The 19,434-nt window shown below is 43.2% G+C and overlaps 1 protein-coding gene across 8 annotated transcripts in view; it reads right to left on the minus strand.

The window, feature by feature from the left end:
• LOC103663913 (protocadherin gamma-C4) overlaps window positions 1-19,434 on the minus strand; it is a 176,275-nt gene that overhangs the window by 115,860 nt on the left and 40,981 nt on the right. Inside the window, exon 1 of one of the 8 annotated variants that reach the window (XM_040622314.1) lies at window positions 15,746-18,184. The exons of 5 other annotated variants lie outside the window; for them this stretch is intronic. In XM_040622314.1, coding sequence (XP_040478248.1) covers window positions 15,746-18,169 — 2,424 coding nt within the window. In that variant the 5' untranslated portion in view covers window positions 18,170-18,184. Of the gene's footprint in view, window positions 1-1,789; window positions 4,331-7,402; window positions 9,839-15,745; window positions 18,185-19,434 lie in introns of those variants that run through there. 2 more of the 8 variants (XM_040622320.1, XM_040622326.1) reach the window with 2 other exon arrangements.

Below are 19,434 nucleotides of genomic sequence, written 5' to 3' on the forward strand. Positions count from 1 at the left end.
TGTAAACCAGTTAATCATTATAGTAAGCTTTCAGTAGAGTTGTTGCTTTTTTAAATTTTCTTTTAAAAATGCTGTTTTAATTATATATTGATAATGTTTTCAAATTAATATTGTGAAGTTTTACCAGGATAAATGCTTTTACTTTCAAGTATCGTCAGAGATTATGTTAGTTTGCTATTTCATTTATTTATTTATTTTTAAGTAATCTCTACTCCCAGGTGGGGCTCAAACTCACAACCCCAAGATCCAAAATTGCATGCTCTACCAACTGAGCCAGCCAGGCCCCCTTGTTTTGTTTTGTTTTAAGATTTTATTTTATTTTATTTTATTTTATTTTGTTTTATTTTATTTTATTTTATTTTAGAGAGAGTGTGAGTGGCTGAAGGAGCAGAGGAGGAAGGAGAGGGACAAGCAGACTCCCTGATAGACCCTGAGGTCATGACCTGAGTTGAAGGCAGATGCTTAAGGGACTGAGCCATCCAGGTGCCCCAGGCACCCTTGATTTGCTACTTTATTTAAATTATGTATTATTTCCTATTTGAATAGACAATATTTTAAAAATACAAATGAATACACAATGAAAAGCATATCTCCATCCTACTCTTCCACAAATGAGAGATGATTACATTTTAAAGCAGACTTAATTAACTTCATAAGACATATATTCTAAAGTTAATTTTACCTTAATTAGTATTTTTTAATAAAAACAATCTCAAGCAGACTCCGCACTGAGCATGGAGCTGGATCTAACAATCCTGAGAACATGACCTGAGTCGAAATCAAGAGTCAGATGCTTAACTGACTAAGCCACCCAGGCGCCCCCTTACATAGTATTTTGATCAAGAGAACCACAAAAAGGGAACACATAATTGTCATCAAGCAGTCAAAAAGTATCACTACAAAGAAAATTATGTCTCTTTTCTTCAGCAGTTTGTGAAGTGGCCAGTAACTGAGCATTTGCTAACAGAAACCTAGCTAAAGATGACAAATGTCAAAGATAAATCTTATATATATATCATATATATACATATATCACTTGTATGCACATCAGATTGGCAATTTTGTCTAAAATTTGAAAAATTCAGGACATCTTTCTCCTAGAGATAGTAGAATGACTAGAAGGCCTCTGGCTATATTTGGGCTGCAAAAAAGACAATTTAAAATTATATAGGTGTGTGTGAAAAACCTATGCTGCAAGTTAAAGAAAATGCTTTTATCTTCTGGTAAGCATACTGGTCTTACTGGTAAGTAAAATGCTTTTAAACACACACACAGTTCATTGAATACAATTGGAATGTGCCCATCTACATAAAAATCCCGGTTAAGATACTTTATTCTAGGAGGCTTTGAAACAAAAAGAAGTAAATAAAAGAAACAAAACAGTTAAATCAGTTATGAAAAAAGTCTAATTTTAGTTTAATTTTTTGCTTTAAAGGTTTATTTAAATGACTACCCACTTTTACATTTATACTATATCCAGCCCCAAAAAAGTATATTAGATAATAGGAAGAAAAACTTAGGAAAAAATTTCATTAGCTTTTAGGAGATAGCCTATAACATGATTTCCTTCCTAGATAAAACCACCCTCTAACTGCTTCATAGATCTGAGCCTGGTAAGACATCCCTAAAAGAGACATAACTGCTCCTACTTCAACTTCCCTTGAAGAATGATATGATAGCTTTTTGACTTTTTAGAGAAACTTTTAGATGTACAAATTGTATATTTTCCCATGAACATAAAGAATTGGGTTATATCATAAGAAGCAGGTTATGCTTAAAAGAAACTCACCAAATGGGAGGTTGACTCACTGGATTTGCAAAGTGGAAATAAGGCCCCAGATGAATCACCACAAAGTATGTCTTGTTCTAAACTCAACTGCTCATTGCACTTTAGAAAATTAAACTCCGTCTTTCCAGTATGGGCCACGCACAAATTGTAGGAATAAGGCAAAGTCCCTTCACTGTAGTTGGAAGGAATCACAGGTCCTGACTTGACACACAGACCAGGCTGAAAGCAGCCCCAGGTGGTGAGGCTAGAGGAGCGACGAAGGTGCAAGGCGATGGCCAGAGTCACCGCCAGGAGGAAAAGTACTGAGATCAAGGCCAACGCTACCACCAGGTAAAACTGCAGCTCTGCCTGGGGGTCAGAGAGTGTAGGACGGTCGCTGACATCTGGGAGCGCCTCTTGAAGGGTGTCAGCGAAAACCAGGTTCAGCGTGGCTGTGGCCGAGAGGGGCGGCTGTCCCCCATCCCGCACAGCGACCAGCAGGCGCTGGCGGGCCGCGTCCCTGTCGCCCAAAGCACGCGCCGTGCGCACCTCGCCCGTGCGCAGCCCCAGGCTGAAGAGTCCCGGCTCGCTGGCCTGCAGCACGTGGTACGACAGCCAGGCATTGTGTCCCGAGTCGGCGTCCACCGCCACCACCTTGGTGACCAGGTAGCCAGGCTGCGCGGCGCGCGGCACCGTGTCGAAGAGCGCCGAGCCGTCGGGCCCCAGCGCCGGGTACAGCACCCGCGGCGCGTTGTCGTTGCGGTCGTCCACCAACACGCGCAGGCTCACGTTGGCGCTGAGCGCGGGCGAGCCCTGGTCGCGGGCCTGCAGGGTCAGCTCGAAGGCGCGCAGCTGCTCGTGGTCGAAGGCGCGCTGCGCGAACACCACGCCGCTCTGCGCGCTCACGGACACGTAGGACGCCAGCGCCCGTGGCTCCAGGTCGCTGGCCACGATGGAGTAGGAGACGTGGCCGTTGTGTCCCAGGTCGGGGTCGGAGGCGCTGACTTGTGCGATGGATGCTCCAGGAGGATTGTTCTCAGCCACATGGACCACGTAAGAAGGCTGTTCGAAAACTGGCGCGTTGTCGTTGACATCGCCAATGTGTAGGGTGACGCTTGAGCTAGAGGAAAGGGGAGGCTTGCCCCTGTCGGTGGCTGTGATAGTGATATTGTACTCAGGGGTCTGCTCTCGGTCTAGAACTCCATCTGTCACTAATTTATAGGTGTTTATCGAAGCCGAGACTATTTTAAATGGAACATCACCTTCTAATTTACAAATAACTTCTCCGTTGTGTCCAGAATCCTTGTCACGGATTTTAAGCAAAGCAACGTGTGTTCCCAGCTTGGTATCCTCCATAATAATATCCCTCAGAGATTGGAATACCACTTCTGGGAAATTGTCGTTTATGTCTTGGACCTCTATCTCCACGGTACATTGAGCAATCATTCCTCCACCATCCCTTGCTTCCAAAACTATGGAATATTCTTTGACTTCCTCAAAATCTAAGGTATTTAGAATAGTAATTTCCCCGGTAATAGAATTCAGGTCAAACTGGGTGATCTGGCCTGCTTCAGAGAAAGAGAAGGTGATCTGGGCATTGACACCCTCATCCTGGTCAGTGGCCATCACTCGAAGCACAGGGGTGCCCGGAAGCACGTTTTCCGGAACGCCCACCCTGTATAGCTCTTGGCTGAACACTGGAGGGTTATCATTGGCATCAGTCACTAGGACCTGTATCTGGGCAGTACTACTAAGGGGTGGATCCCCGCAGTCCAACGCAGTCAAGGTCAACTGATAGGATTTCTGTTCTTCCCGGTCTAAAGGCATCTTTAGTACTAGCTCAGGGTATTTACTGCCATCTAGTTTCTCTTTATTCACGAGTGAGAAATGATCACTGGGATTGAGCTGGTAATTCTGTAGTGAGTTGGTACCAATATCTGCATCATGGGCAGATCCTAAAATAAATCGTGCCCCAGGCTTTGTAGACTCACTTATTTGCAGGTCAAAAGAAGTTTGCGTGAATTTTGGGGTATGGTCATTAATATCTTCGATGTCCACACTCACGTGATAAAAGTTCAACGGATTTTCAGCAACAGCCTCAAATTCCAGAGTACAGGCTGCCTTCTTCCCACAGATCTGCTCCCGGTCTAGCCTGCTGCCCACAAGTAACTCCCCGCTCTTGGCGCTCACAGTGAAGTAAGCCTTCTCCGAACTGATGCGCAGTTGTCGAGTCGGTAACTCATGCGCGCTCAGTCCCAAATCCTTGGCGAGGTTCCCCACCACCGAGCCCTCGGGCATTTCCTCGGGAATCCTGTAGCGGATTTGCTCAGAGAGCGCCGGGCAGAACAAAGACAGCAGCAAGGGAAAGAGCACTGGCCGCCTCTCAGCCCAGCCCCTCTCCGCAGCGCCGCTCCCCATCCCTCTTTGCTCCCCTCAGGTTGCTCACCGGCCTGGAGACGCCGGATTACAAATAATCTCTGTGCTGCAGATGTCCGGAGCTCCGAACAGGCTGTAAGTCCTGTGTGAGGGTCAGGGTTTCTTCTTCTCCAGAGGAGGAAGTGGTGTAAAGGCTCGGGCTAGCGAGTCCGACAGGGAAAGTGCGCTGCGGCTGCGCGAGGAGATCGCCAGTGCCCAAGCTCTCCATTTTGGCCAACAGCGGCGCCCACAGTCTGCACTAGGAAACTGCAGCCTCTGCTGCTCAGGTTTAACCAGCTACAAAAATTACAGTCCTGAGCCTAACTGAACAAATTATTTTTATATGTTTATATACTTAATGACGATTGATTCGTATTATTAGCTACACAAATATCCTAAATTTCCAGGTTTTCAGGGTAATCAATATGTTGCATAATTATTCCTCCATCTTCAAATCCACACTGTAATGGATGACTATAACACAGACTTGGCCTAAATGATCTCAGAGTACAGTAATTTTGAATACTTATTAATTAGCAATATATGAATAAAGTTCTATCCTTCTTTCCTTGTTCCTGTTTTTCTTGATTTCTTTCTTTTTTGGGTACCTCTATGTTGATTCATTTCAATTTTTCAGAAAGCATCAATAATGCTGAGATTGTCTTTAAAAGGGCACAATTTATACTTACCTCTAAACCCTTCTTTTTTTCAAAATAGTTTCAACTATTTCTTTATAGTAATATTATCTGACATACACTTCTATCAGTTAAGGAAACTATAGCCGTAATATCGTTAGCCTATTCCCTTTCCTTTGCATTGCACAATTATTTTCCTGGTTATAATATATAACATCAACCTTCAAAGTTACCAGAGAGATATATTTTGCCTTCAAATCCAAAGTAGCTAACCCTGGTCTACGGCAGTGAGGTACTGGTTCTCACTTGCGTGCTTAAATACAACACTCATGATGACCTCAACTGATGAAATAGTCCTTAGAATATTCATTGCAATAGCATACTGAATTTAGTGGTGGCTTCTTTCCTTTGTTTAAAAATATTATTAAGTATCTAATGAATCTGGTTGGGGGATTTTCCTTTTCAAAATAGCTGTTAATCATATTCCCGCCTCACAAAGTTGTCAGTAATATTGTCTTCTCCCCAAGTGATTATACATCTGAACACTGAAAAATATATGAAACATACTTCCACACTACTGCACATCCCCTTTTATGCAAAATACCACCACATACAATGCTGTGTTCAAAAAAAAGTCCTTTCATTTAGTACTCGAAAGTTTAAACATAGCCAGGAAAGAGTTAGCCTATCCCCCTCCTTCCTATTGCACAATTATTTTCCTGGTTACAAAATGTAACATCAGTCTTCAAAGTTACAAGAGGAATAATATTTTGCATAGTTCCTAGTAAAGAAGTAGATCCAAGTAAAGAAGATTAATTGTCATCCACCCCTTCTAGTTGCTAATCAACTGATATACTGGCCTTTACTGAAATGTTATATAATGAATAAAAAAAGTAGTTAACCCCAGATTGGGTTATTTGTAACTGAATTTTTCAGGAGATCCAACAAGTTGAATCAATTTCTGGTCTAGGACTTGAGTATATGGTTGTTTCATAAAGCAAGCACCCCCAATCTCCCACTAGGAGAGTCCACAAACACACTTCACGTGGCTGTACCAACAAAATAGCACAATAGAATTTTGTTTTAAAACATCTGCTTATTTCACAGGTGCCACCTGAAATGATATTTTATTTAATGTCATATTTTATTGGTTTCAGACAATAACCTTTATTGTTTCATTAGGTCCATGTCATTGATATAGATCTTAGTGAAGCTTAATGCACACATTTCATTCTTTTATTTAAGAATTTATTTGAGGGAGAGTGAGAGAAAGAGAGCATGGGGGGGGAGCAGAGGGAGAGGGAAAAGCAGATTCCCCGCTGAGCATGAAGCCCCACTCAGGGGTCCATCCCAGGACCCTGAGATCATGACCTGAGCCAAAGGGACTGAGCCACCCAGGCATCCCACACATTTCATTCTTTAGGCATTAGTCTAACCTAGCAGAAGCTAACTTTAATAGACAATTATGCTTTAAATATGTCAAGAAGCGAAATATCACCTCACACCTGTCATAATGGCTAAAATAAAAAACACAAGAAATTACAAGTGCTGGTAAGGATGTGGAGAAAAAGTAGCCCTCTTACACTGTTGACGAGAATGCAATCTGATGCAGTCACTGTAGAAAACAATATGGAGGTTCCTCAAAAAGTTAAAAATAGAACCATCCTATGATCCAGTAATGGTGCTACTGGGTATTTGCCAAGATACAAAAACACTAATTCAAAGGGATACATGCCCCCCTATGTTTATAGCACCATTATTTAAACTAGCCAAATTATGGAAACAGCCTAAGTGTTCACTGACTGATGAATGGATAAAGAAGATGTGTTGTATATACACACACACAATGAACTATTATTCAGCCATAAAAATGAAATCTTGCCATTTACGAAGACATGGATGGAGCTAGAGATTATAATGCTAGGTGAAATAAATCAGTGAAAGACAAATATCATATGATTTCACTCATATGTGAATTTAAGAAATGAACAAATGAGCAAGGAAAAACAAGAGAGAGAGACAAGCCAAGAAACAGACTTTTTTTTTTTTTTAAGTACGCTCCATGCCCACATGGAGCCCAAGGCAGGGCAGGACTTGAACTAACGACCCTAAGATCAAGAGCTGAGCTGAGATCAACAGCTGGATGCTTAACTGACTTAGCCACCCAGGCACCCCCAAGAAATGGACTCTTAACTATTGAGAACAAACTAATGGTTACCAGAGGGGAGGTGGATAACCTAATGGGTAACCTCTTGATAACCTAGGGCAATGGGAAAGATATAACAATTCATTCTCATTTATAAAACACATGAATTAAGAACACTGAGTGGAAAATAGGTGAAAGATATAAAAATGTGATAGTCCATTATTCACAATCTTGTCCACAGGCTTTCACTATGGAAAGGACACCAAAACCTATGCCACCAAGTTTTTCTATATTAAAGTATCACCACTGAAATAAATCATTGAACTTGGTTTACCTCTTTGAAGATTTTTCACCACATGTTCAAAACACTTCTTTCACGAAACAATAAATTACACAAAACATAATTCCTTGAAAATATAAAGGAATCAGTGAACTCACCTGAATATTTTCTGCTTCATCCTTACATTCACGAAAATCTATGGAGTTTAATAAAGGATCTTTTTTCTCACAGGTCTCCAAACTGAGGAGCATGTCCGCATAGTTGGGCTGGGGGAAGATAACGTGACTCTCCCGCGAGTCCGCGGTCAGCGAGACCTCATGCGAATAGGTCTGTAGGAAAGCCCGCACCCCGTCCACGCCCACGAAGTGCGAGTCCGGCACGCCCACCAGCCCGCCTCCTGAAGCCTGGAGCAGGCGCGACGCGTGCCAGCGCCTCAGCCTGAGCGCCAGCAGCACGATGACAAAGGCGAGGAAGACGCAGGACACTGCGGCCACCGCCACCACCAGGTACAGCGTGAGGTCCGAATCATCTGGGTCGCCGGGGGTCCTAATGCTGCCCAGATCGGCCAGGACGTCCGGGATGCTGTCGGCCACGGCCACAGTGAGCGTGACGGTGGCCGAGAGAGGGGGCTGGCCGTGGTCCTGCACCGCCACCACCAGGCTCTGCTTGAGCGCGTCTCTGTCCAGCAGGGCCCGCGCCGTGCGCACCTCGCCCGTGTGCAGCCCCACCGCGAAAAGCCCTGGCTCGCTGGCCTTGAGCAGGCGGTAGGACAGCCAGGCGTTCTGGCCCGAGTCTCTGTCCACCGCCACCACCTTGGTGACCAGGTAGCCGGGCTCTGCGGATCGGGGTGCCAGCTCCACGCCGGTGGAACCGTCAGTGGGCAGGGTGGGGTACAGGATCTCTGGTGTGTTGTCATTCTGGTCCACAATGTATATACTCAAGGACACATTGCTGCTAAGCGGTGGGTCCCCGCTGTCGTGCGCAGTCACTCTCAACTGCAGGTCACGGAACTGCTCATAGTCGAAGGAGTGCAACGCATACAGAATGCCGGTGTCAGAGTTGATGGACACATAGGAGGATAGGGAAGCCCCCTGGAGAGAGTCTTCAGACAAGGAGTAAGTGACTTGAGCATTCTCGTGGCTGTCCGGGTCATGTGCAGTCACAGAGAAGATAGAGGCACCTCTGGGGTTGTTTTCAGGGATGTAGACAGAATAGGAGGACTGGGGGAAGGCAGGCGGGTTGTCGTTGGTATCTGCCACATTCATGGAGATGTGAGTTTCTGAGGACAAGGGTGGGGTTCCACCATCTGTGGCTTTCAGTGTGATGTTATACACAGAGCATTTTTCCCGGTCTAGGTTTTTCGCTGTCATCAACCTATAGTAATTGTCTATTGATCTTTCTAATTTAAAAGGCAGATTTTCTGAAATAGTGCAGGCCACTTCACCATTCTTGCCGGAATCTCGATCTTGAAGGTAGAAAAGAGCAACTATGGTTCCAGGAGGAATGTCTTCAGGGATTGAGTTGCTTACAGATGTGACAGTAACTTCTGGGGCATTGTCATTCACATCTAAAATTGTGATCATTACTTTAGCCCTTGTCATACTACCAGCACCGTCCTGAGCCTGAACTTGCATTTCATAGTAGCTGGACTCTTCATAATCTAGCCCTTCTAAAGTTGATAATTCTCCTGTATGAGGGTTCAGTTGGAATATCTGCAGAATCTTCTGAGTTATTTTCCGGAAAGAATATGTCACTTCCCCATTGACTCCCTCATCCAGGTCAACAGCATGTACCGTGAGCAATCTTGTGCCCACTGGAACGTTCTCAGGGACAGTTACTTGGTACTGAGGCAAAGAGAAGACTGGCGCGTGATCGTTCACATCCACCACTGTTACTTGGATGTGGGCAGTTTGGGATAGGGGTGGGTCGCCACCGTCAGAGGCTGTAAGGAGTAAGTGGTGAACTGCCTCTTCCTCTCGATCCAGCACCCTTTCCAGCACTAATTCTGGATATTTGGCTCCATCGTCTCCAGTCTGCACAACCAGGGAGAAGTGATGATTGGGGTTGAGCTGGTAGCTCTGGAGGGAGTTCGTGCCCACATCTGGATCCAGAGCCTCATTTAACGGAAACCGCACCCCAGGAGCTGTGTTCTCCGTTATTTTTACAGTCATCTCTTCCGTCAAGAATCTAGGAGCATTGTCATTAACATCTATTATTTCCACTTCTACAGGGTAAAGATTCATTTTATCCATCAGGATGTTAAAGTTCACTAGGCACCGCGCACTCTGAGCACAGAGCTCCTCCCGGTCTATTCTGTCTGCGGTGACCAAGCTGCCGCTTCGCGGATTCAAAGCAAAAAGCTGCGTCCTACCTCTGGCGACGATGCGGACTCCGCGCTCCGTCAGTTCCCCAGGCTCCAGGCCCAGATCCTTAGCAATGTTACCCACAAAAGACCCTTTGTCTGTCTCCTCTGGCACGGAGTAGAGAATGTGTCTTGCCCAAGCTTCCCTCTGGGTCCCCAGGAGGATGGAGATCAGGATGAATCTTCTGTAGTCCGGACCCCTCTGCAGAGCCGCCATTGTTGTGCTGATCTTGTTTAGACACCAGGCTACCTCCTATTGTGCTTCTGGATGCCAGTGTGTCCGCGTGGAATCTTTTGTATCCGTAAAAGCAGCCCAGAATCTAATATAAGAGACCTGAGTTTGATGCAGCTTGATGCAGCTTGGAAGAGAGTTTGTCTCAATCTGGTGTTTCTTTGTACGGTAAAAGCTCAGTGGTTCTGGCGGATCTTTTGCACCATTTCCCCCTGGCTGGTGAACAGCGGCGCTCAGAGTCCTTACTAAGTTACTGCACCATACTGAAGCAAAATAACTGATTTTTCAGAAAGTTGTTTTATCCTTCAAAATCCTTCCATTTATGTTTCTTCGATTTATATATCTTTGATATTATTTAAAAATATATTTCATGAAAATGAATTAATGCAACAATGTTCATGATGCTTACTAATCCCAGATAATTTTTAAAATTTTTTGTTTTGCATTTCAACTTTTTTTTTAATAAATATTTTATTTATTTATTCGACAGAGATAGGGACAGCCAGCGAGAGAGGGAACACAAGCAGGGGGAGTGGGAGAGGAAGAAGCAGTCTCATAGCGGAGGAGCCTGACGTGGGGCTCGATCCCATAACTCCGGGATCACGCCCTGAGCCGAAGGCAGACGCTTAACGACTGCGCCACCCAGGCGCCCCTGCATTTCAACTTTGAAATGATATTGGGTACTGCCTCAGGCTTCATAGAACATAGTAAAATCAGCGTTTGCTGGAAAAGTGTGATTTTATTTTGAAAAGATATGTGTATATATACATAAGAAAGATGTTATATAGAAACTGTTTACATCAGAGTATAATAAATTAATTCAATAATATTGAATACCTACTATGTTCTAGACACCACTATGTAAGACTCACAGAGTCAAATTTTTCTTTAGAATACAGAGAGGTAATTTAATAAAGTTTTTGACTGGAGGAAATCTTAGAGATGATTTAGTCCAATACCTTCATTTTAATGATTTTTAAAATGAGAGGGAATTGCCTTGTCCTTGACTTCCTTGACTATATAGTAGTAAAGCCATTGTTGGAATACAAATATCCTCACTTACAGTGTTCTGAGAAGAAAAAAGAAAATCATCTGCCTTGGTTGATGGTTTATGCTCAAAAACTGCCATTAGAGAGGAGGTGATAATCGAAGCAGGAACAATCAGCTATAGAAGCAACTCATTTTGCGTAGAAGGCAGGAATTTGCAGAGATTCTACTGCCTGTGGATTCATAAGAAAGTGGGTGTTGACTGCTTCTCTTCATTATGCAATTCAAATGATCATCCTACCCGATTCTAGAATAACTGAAAAAAAGATGGGGCTCCAGATAGGCTTTGAGCATACACTGTCCTGAGAAGATTCTTAAGGGTACCAATTGTTCCATTGATGTTAATTAAGTAAAACTCAATTGTTGATGGATCTGAGGTTACTCCTAGCTGATAGGAATAAAATTCTGTCCACATAGTTGCAGAAGAAAAGAGTTACCTGTCCTGAAATGAACACCTGGCAAGAAATAAACTTACCTTATGGGGTGCCTGACTGACTCAGAAGAGCACACAACTCTCGATTTCAGGGTTGTAAGCTCAGGCCCCATGTTGTGTGTAGAGATTACTTACATAAATAAATACATAAACTTAAAAAAAAAGAAATAACCTTGCTTTGCAAATTATTTTAAGCTCTAGGGGAGTAGATAGCAGCACCAGGAGGAGAAATCAGAAGTAACATTGAAAATGCTTCTTAGCTTATTTCTTGGGGATTTTCTAACTAAGCAATCTATTTCTGCTCTCTGATGGCACTGGTGCAAAATATAGGCAATACTTTGAATGAAATTGTTTCAATCTATCAATTTATAGCCATGTTTTCTTTACCAAGTAGATAAAATAACTTTTTGTTCAAAGGAGCCAAATGAGTATTACACATTAATTCCATAAGTAGAAGTTAAATACTATTTGTTTCGTAGTAATTTTGAACTTTCTGTTGATGTAAGCAAAGTCATTAAAGATCATGACAGACATTTTCAAACAAAATTTTGGGTCTAGATATTACAGTTCCAGATGTCGTGATCTTTTTCTACCTAACACTTCAAAATTCATAGGGTCATCTTCACATTTGTTTCTTATTCTACTATTTTATTTTATTTTATTTTAAAGATTTTATTTATTTATGTGACAGAGATAGAGACAGCCAGCGAGAGAGGGAACACAAGCAGGGGGAGTGGGAGAGGAAGAAGCAGGTTCATAGCGGAGGAGCCTGATGTGGGGCTCGATCCCACAACGCCGGGATCACGCCCTGAGCCGAAGGAAGACGCTTAACGACTGCGCCACCCAGGTGCCCCTATTCTACTATTTTAAAAGAGGTCTCTGGATAACTTCTTTGGAGCTAATTAACTAAGATCTAGATAAATAAGATGATGAACATACTCTGAACATAAAGCATACATTAGGGAGTAACTGGCTGTATTATCTCTAGCAATCAAGTTTTCTATGTTATTCTACAACATAAATTTAAATATTAAAGATCTCTACTAGATCACTAAGATACATTAAATATAACATAAGCTTACTATATAAAATTGAAATAAGTTTACAGTTTTAAAGGAAGTACATTTTTATTGATTGACTTATTGGGAAGAATCGACCTTCATTTTTGTACTTGCATAAACAAATTCTATGGAAAAAAATTCTGTGGAAAGTCTAACTGACTTCCCAGACATTAAGTTATTCATCTTCTCTCCTTTCTTTCTCTCTTTTAAAGATTCTATGTATTTATTTGACAAGAGACAGAGCACAAGCAGGGGGAGTGGCAGGCAGAGGAAGAGGGAGAAGCAGGCTCCCCTGCTGAGCAGGGAGCACAAGGAAGGGCTCCATCCCACAACCCTGGGATCATGACCCGAGCTGAAGGCAGATGCTTAACTGACCCAATCTTCTCTCATTTCTTTATGGAACTTTTTTCTAATGAGAAGACATTTGTTTGGAGTTCTGTTTGGGTTTTAATTCCCAGGCAAAGATGCAGGTATTTTCTATCGCTCTCTGAAATTTTACTCCTTCCCGTTGACAACTGCTACCTCAATAGAAGTTTGATCAGATGGGTTGTTTTCACAGATGATAAACTAGCCCAATAATTTGGTACTTTTTCCCCTGATGCTTCAAAATTCAGTATATACTCAAAATCTTAGACTGTTTATCTTATTAACAATTATCTATATGGTATGTAAGTCAGAGAGCCTCAGTCAGAATTTAGCAAATTCCATGAGTACTACGATTTAACACTTGGTCAGTCCACATGAATGAATATTACTGAGAGTAAAATCTGATAACTTTCCCAATAAAGTATTTTATCTCTTTAAATGAAATGGACATAGGTACTTCAGATAAGAGAATAAAATAAACCATCCTATACTCCCCCAGTTAGTGAGTGAGCAGATAAGAGAATAATATAAACCAGCCTACTATCCACAAAACCCAGTTAGTGAGCTTTGCTTATAAATGCATGTAGTTTATTTTTTTTCAAAATGTGGTTTAAATCATCCAGAACTGGTGATATAAGAAATAACATTTACACTCTCAGACCATATGAAACAAATCTTAATACTTGTATGAGACAATCTGACTCCCATGACCGATATCCAAGTTTCAAGTTCTTTAAAATTACATACTATTAAGTTCTTTTTATATTTATTTATTTATTTGAGAGAGAGAGAGAGAGAGAGAGCACAGGATGTAGGGACAAAGGGAGAGGGGGACAGAGTCTTATGCAGACTCTGCGCTGAGTGTGGAGTTTGACTTGGGGACCAACCTCAAGACCCTGAGATCATTACCTGAGCTGAAACTGAATGCACCTGTGCCAGCCAGGCACCTTATTCACTATTAAATTTTGATTAAAACCATCAAAGGATTATATCACAAACATCCAAACAAATCAGATTTGAAAATGTGTGTGACCGGAATCTCTTAGTCATATACATTTGGAATCTTGAAATAAATAATTCTACAATAACTGCTGAGATGTAAATATCACAATATTGATTTAGAGAAACATATATTACCTTTCGTACCTAATTTAAAGGCATCAAGTCAGTATTATCTTAAAGAAGACTGACAATTTCAGGTTATAAAGGAGATTCTCATTTATTCTCAAGAGATCTTTTCAATTATTTAACGTTAAATGTGCATAGCAAATTTAGAAGCATAAGTGGCCAATCTATTGCATTATCAGATCACAGAATCCTCCAACTCAGGATTGGCAAAGACCTTGGCTATCATGTACTTCATCAACTCATCAAATTCTATTATCCTCTGTATTCTATTAAGTCCAGGGCCATCAGCTTACTTTTGGAAAGAGCTAATAATAGAACCTCCTACCTCCTAGGCAATTCATTTTACATTAGAACAACTTCAACAACTCAAAATTTTGGGTTTTTTTCCTATTCACCAAGCCACAATTTCATCCACACCTTTGGGCCATGATGAATCATTCTTCTAATGACAACCCTCCTTTCCTTAAATATTTTTTTTTAAAGATTTTATTTATTTATTCGACAGAGAGAGACAGCCAGCGAGAGAGGGAACACAAGCAGGGGGAGTGGGAGAGGAAGAAGCAGGCTCATAGCGGAAGAGCCTGATGTGGGACTCGATCCCGGAACGCCGGGATCACGCCCTGAGCTGAAGGCAGACGATTAACCGCTGTGCCACCCAGGCGCCCCTTTTCCTTAAATATTTGAATAGAGTTTCTCTACGTGACAGAAGCCTTATTTTATCTGGGTTAAATATGCTAAATTATTTCAATTCTTATCTGAACACTGTTCATCCTTCATTCTCCCATTCACTATTTAGTCCTCTATTTTTTAGGGATATGGCCTTGTAAGTGGACACTAATAAGCATATTTAAAAATTCACTTTCATTTTTAAATATCATCAAGCACATAGATTGGAGAAGATATTGTAGGAGGCATACAGCATCAGGTGCTTACATCTGTTAAAAATTATAACACTGGTGATGTCAACAAATATTTGTTCATTATACTGCTTTACAGTTGAAAATAATAAAATTATTTTATGATATTTTCTCAGAATTTGTGCGAGGTAGGTAAGACAAGTCTTTTTAATTTACATGTTAATTTAAAAACTATAGATACTGTGACTGGCCTGAGATGAATAACAGATAATTCCAGGAATATTATTCAAGTTTTCTAACACCAAAGATCAGGTCTTGTCTGAATTACTTTCATCTTTCCTGAAAATAATTTTTGACTCCTAAGTAGTAAAGGGGGAAGTATCTCTCACAGATCTCCGTTATTTTAGAAAAAACTTGCTTTTAGTTAACATTGTGGAAAAACTGAGACCTCGATCTTCTTTAACAGAGACCGCAATTTTTTTCTTTAGAAAGAGAATCTTTTTTTAAAAGAGTTTATGTATTTTAGAGAGAGAGGAGAGAGAGCACGGGGAGGGGCAAAGGGAGGAGGAGGGAGAGTCTTAAGCAGACTGGGGCTGAGTACAGAGCCCAGGGCTGGATCTCATGACCCGGATATGAGGGTCCTGACATTATGACCTGAGCCGAAATCAAGAGTTTAACCAACTGGACCACCCAAGAGCCCCCAAAAGAATCTTAGAGATGTCACAATTCGGGGGGGGGGGACCAAAACTAAAACCAAACCCTAACAAGAGATGTATGTAACCCAAGGCACAAAGACCTTGCCAGCAGGAGAAAAGTAAAGAAAATCTACAGCATACACTAAGAATTTTTTCCTCGAAATTAGAGAGTACTAAGAATACTAAGCTTTAATAGAGCTCTACTGATATAAAAAAGAATCTTCTGAAATTGACCCAACGCAAAGACCAAGAAAACTAAGCAGTGATCAAAGAAAAATTTAAACTTTCCTGTTCAAATAAAATAAAAGGAATAACCTCACCTGAACAAAGGAGTCTTCCTCTTTACAAAAACCTGAATCTTCCTGAATCAAAAGAGGCTCGCTTTTCCCACAGCTCTCCTGGCTGATGAGCGTGTCCGCATAGTTGGGCTGGGGGAAGATCACGTGACTCTCCCGCGAGTCCGCGGTCAGCGAGACCTCGTGAGAATAGGTCTGCAGGAAAGCCCGCACCCCGTCCACGCCCACAAAGCGCGAGGCCGGCACGCCCACCAGCCCGCCTCCTGAAGCCTGGAGCAGGCGCGACGCGTGCCAGCGCCTCAGCCTGAGCGCCAGCAGCACGATGACAAAGGCGAGGAAGACGCAGGACACTGCGGCCACCGCCACCACCAGGTACAGCGTGAGGTCCGAATCGTCTGGGTCGCCGGGGGTCCTGATGCTGCCCAGATCGGCCAGGACGTCCGGGATGCTGTCGGCCACGGCCACGGTGAGCGTGACGGTGGCCGAGAGAGGGGGCTGGCCGTGGTCCTGCACCGCCACCACCAGGCTCTGCTTGAGTGCGTCTCTGTCCAGCAGGGCCCGCGCCGTGCGCACCTCGCCCGTGTGCAGCCCCACCGCGAAGAGCCCAGGCTCGCTGGCCTTGAGCAGGTGGTAGGACAGCCAGGCGTTCTGTCCAGAGTCTCTGTCCACCGCCACCACCTTGGTGACCAGGTAGCCGGGCTCTGCGGATCGGGGTGCCAGCTCCACGCCGGTGGAACCGTCAGTGGGCAGGGTGGGGTACAGGATCTCTGGTGTGTTGTCATTCTGGTCCACAATGTATATACTCAAGGACACATTGCTGCTAAGCGGTGGGTCCCCGCTGTCGTGCGCAGTCACTCTCAACTGCAGGTCACGGAACTGCTCATAGTCGAAGGAGTGCAACGCATACAGAATGCCGGTGTCAGAGTTGATGGACACATAGGAGGATAGGGAAGCCCCCTGGAGAGAGTCTTCAGACAAGGAGTAAGTGACTTGAGCATTCTCGTGGCTGTCCGGGTCATGTGCAGTCACAGAGAAGATAGAGGCACCTCTGGGGTTGTTTTCAGGGATGTGGACAGAATAGGAGGACTGGGGGAAGGCAGGCGGGTTGTCGTTGATATCTGCCACATATAGGTAGATAAGCGTTTCTGTAGACAAAGGTGGAATTCCTTTGTCTGTAGCTGTTATAGTGATGTTGTACAAGGATACCTGTTCTCGATCTAGTACTGTATTGGTCACTAATTGATAATAATTGTCTACTGATTTTTCCAGTTCAAATGGCATATTTCTTGAGATGGAACATGTTACCAGGCCGTTCGGTCCAGAGTCTCGATCATATACTTGAAAAAGAGCGATTACTGTTCCTGGAGGCGTACTTTCAGCAACTGATCTACTTCCAGATGTAACTACCACTTCTGGTACATTATCATTTACATCCAAGATAGTTATTAAGACTTTTGCTCTGTCGAGTAGACCTGGCCGATCCCTGGCTTCAATATCCAGCTCATAAAAGCTTGAGTCTTCATAGTCTAGATTTGCAGAAGTTGATATTTCTCCAGTTGAAATATTCAAGCAGAAAATCTTTGACATCTTTTCTGTTACCCTCAGGAAGGAATACGTTACCTCTGCATGGACTCCTTCATCCTGGTCAGTAGCATTTACCGTCAATACTGGTGTACCTACTGGCAGATTTTCAGGAATGCTCACACGGTAGACAGGCTGAGTAAACACTGGAGCATTGTCATTCGCATCTAGGACAATTACCAGAATTCGCGCAGTGCCTGAGCGGATGGGGTCACCACCATCTACAGCAGTAAGGACCAGGTGGTGAACGGCTTCTCCCTCCCGATCCAGGGGGCGCTCCAACACCAGCTCCGGGTATTTGGGCCTATTGGCTTCGCTCCGCACGTCCACTGAGAAGTGACTATTCCCGCTGAGTTTGAAGCCCTGAAGAGAGTTCATTCCCACATCCAGGTCATAGACCTCCATTAGTGGAAAACGAGAGGATGGGACTGCGTTTTCCGGAATTTTTACTTCCAATTCTTCCCTGAAGAATCGGGGTGTATTGTCATTAATGTCCAGTATTTCTACTTCAATGGGATAAAGATTCAGTTTATCCTCAATGAGGATGTTAAAACTCACCAGACACGGTGCAGTCTGGGCACAGAGCTCCTCCCGGTCTATCCTGTCCGCAGTGACCAAGCTGCCGCTTCGCGGGTTCAGAGCAAAAAGCTGTGACCTACCTCTGGAGACGATGCGGACCCCACGCTCCGCCAGCTCCCGGGGCTCCAGCCCCAGGTTCTCGGCGATGTTTCCCACGAAGGAACCTTTGTCTAGCTCCTCAGGAATGGAATAACGAATCTGCCTGGCCCCGGCCTCCCACAGAGTCCCTAGGAGAATGAAGAGCACCACTCTCCCGTTGTAGCGCCGGCGCTTTTGCAGAGCGGCCATTACTGGCTCCTTATAGACTTCCTTGGAATTATAAGTAGGGGGAACGGGTTCACAATCACTCTTGTGCTTCTCAGAATTGGAAGCCAAGCTCCATAAACAAGATCGGATGAGAAGCGTTTTAGATTAGAATTTCTGTGCAGCTGGAGAGCTATCGTGTCTGATCTGCTTTTTGCTGGGGATGTAACTCGAGTTGTCATTGCCTTCCTTACCCGGGTTAGTGAACAGCGACACTTAGAGTCCTAACTTAATACTGCACCATTTTTGTGAAACCATCATATAGAGAATCTTATTGCTGCTAAATCAGCTTAGGTGTCACTGGTAATATTTCTCTCCCCAAAAAGAATTAAAGCACATATTTTGAATAAGTTTAGATGTTCCCTGGAATTTACCACTCATTTTTGTGCTATAGATCTTAGGGCCTTGGAGAACAGAAATAAGATTACACTTTTATGTAAATCTTGAATTTTCACATTCCACCATCATTTATATTTGCCCCATTTTCATTTTCTTGTGATTCAAGTTCTTATTTAAATTCTAGTTAGTTAACATACAGTATAATATTAGTTTCAGGAGTAAAATTTAGTGATTCATCACTTACATATAACACCCAGTGCTCATCACAAGTGCCCTCCTTAATGCCCATCACCCATTTAGTCCATCCCCCTGTCCACCTCCCTTCCAGCAACCCTCAATTTGTTCTCTGTGGTTAAAAGTCTTTCCTATTTGTCCCATTTTCAGTAAGGGCACTGCCACCAACATATTTGGAACCAATCCACGTACTGCCAATTACAAGTATTGCCATTTTTAGATGTCATTGTCTGTTTTATTAACATGCAGAATAAATGACCTAATTTAGGCAATACTTCTGTATACCTTTTAAAAAATGAAAAGGGGAGGTGCTTGGCTGGCTCAGTCAGAGGAGACTGCAACTCTTAAGATTATTTTTTCTAAAGATATTATTTGTTTACTTGAGAGACAGCATGAGAGAGGGGAAGGGCAGAGGGAGAAACAGATTCCCTGCTGAGCAGGGAGCCAGAAGCAGGGATCACTCCCAGGACCCGTCCCAGGACCCAGAGATCATGAGCTAAGCTGAAAGCAGAGGCTTAACCAACTGAGCCACCCAGGTTCCCCAGAGACTGCAACTCTTGATCTTGGGGTCATGAATTTGAGCCTCCCATTGAGTGTAGAGATTACTTAAATGAATAAAAAAGTTTAAAAAATAAAAACATGAAAAGGCAGTGAAAATATATTGGCTACAATGACAA

This window comes from Ursus maritimus, unplaced genomic scaffold (genome assembly GCF_017311325.1).
Source record: "Ursus maritimus isolate PB19 unplaced genomic scaffold, ASM1731132v1 scaffold_5, whole genome shotgun sequence".
Lineage (NCBI taxonomy): Eukaryota > Metazoa > Chordata > Mammalia > Carnivora > Ursidae > Ursus > Ursus maritimus.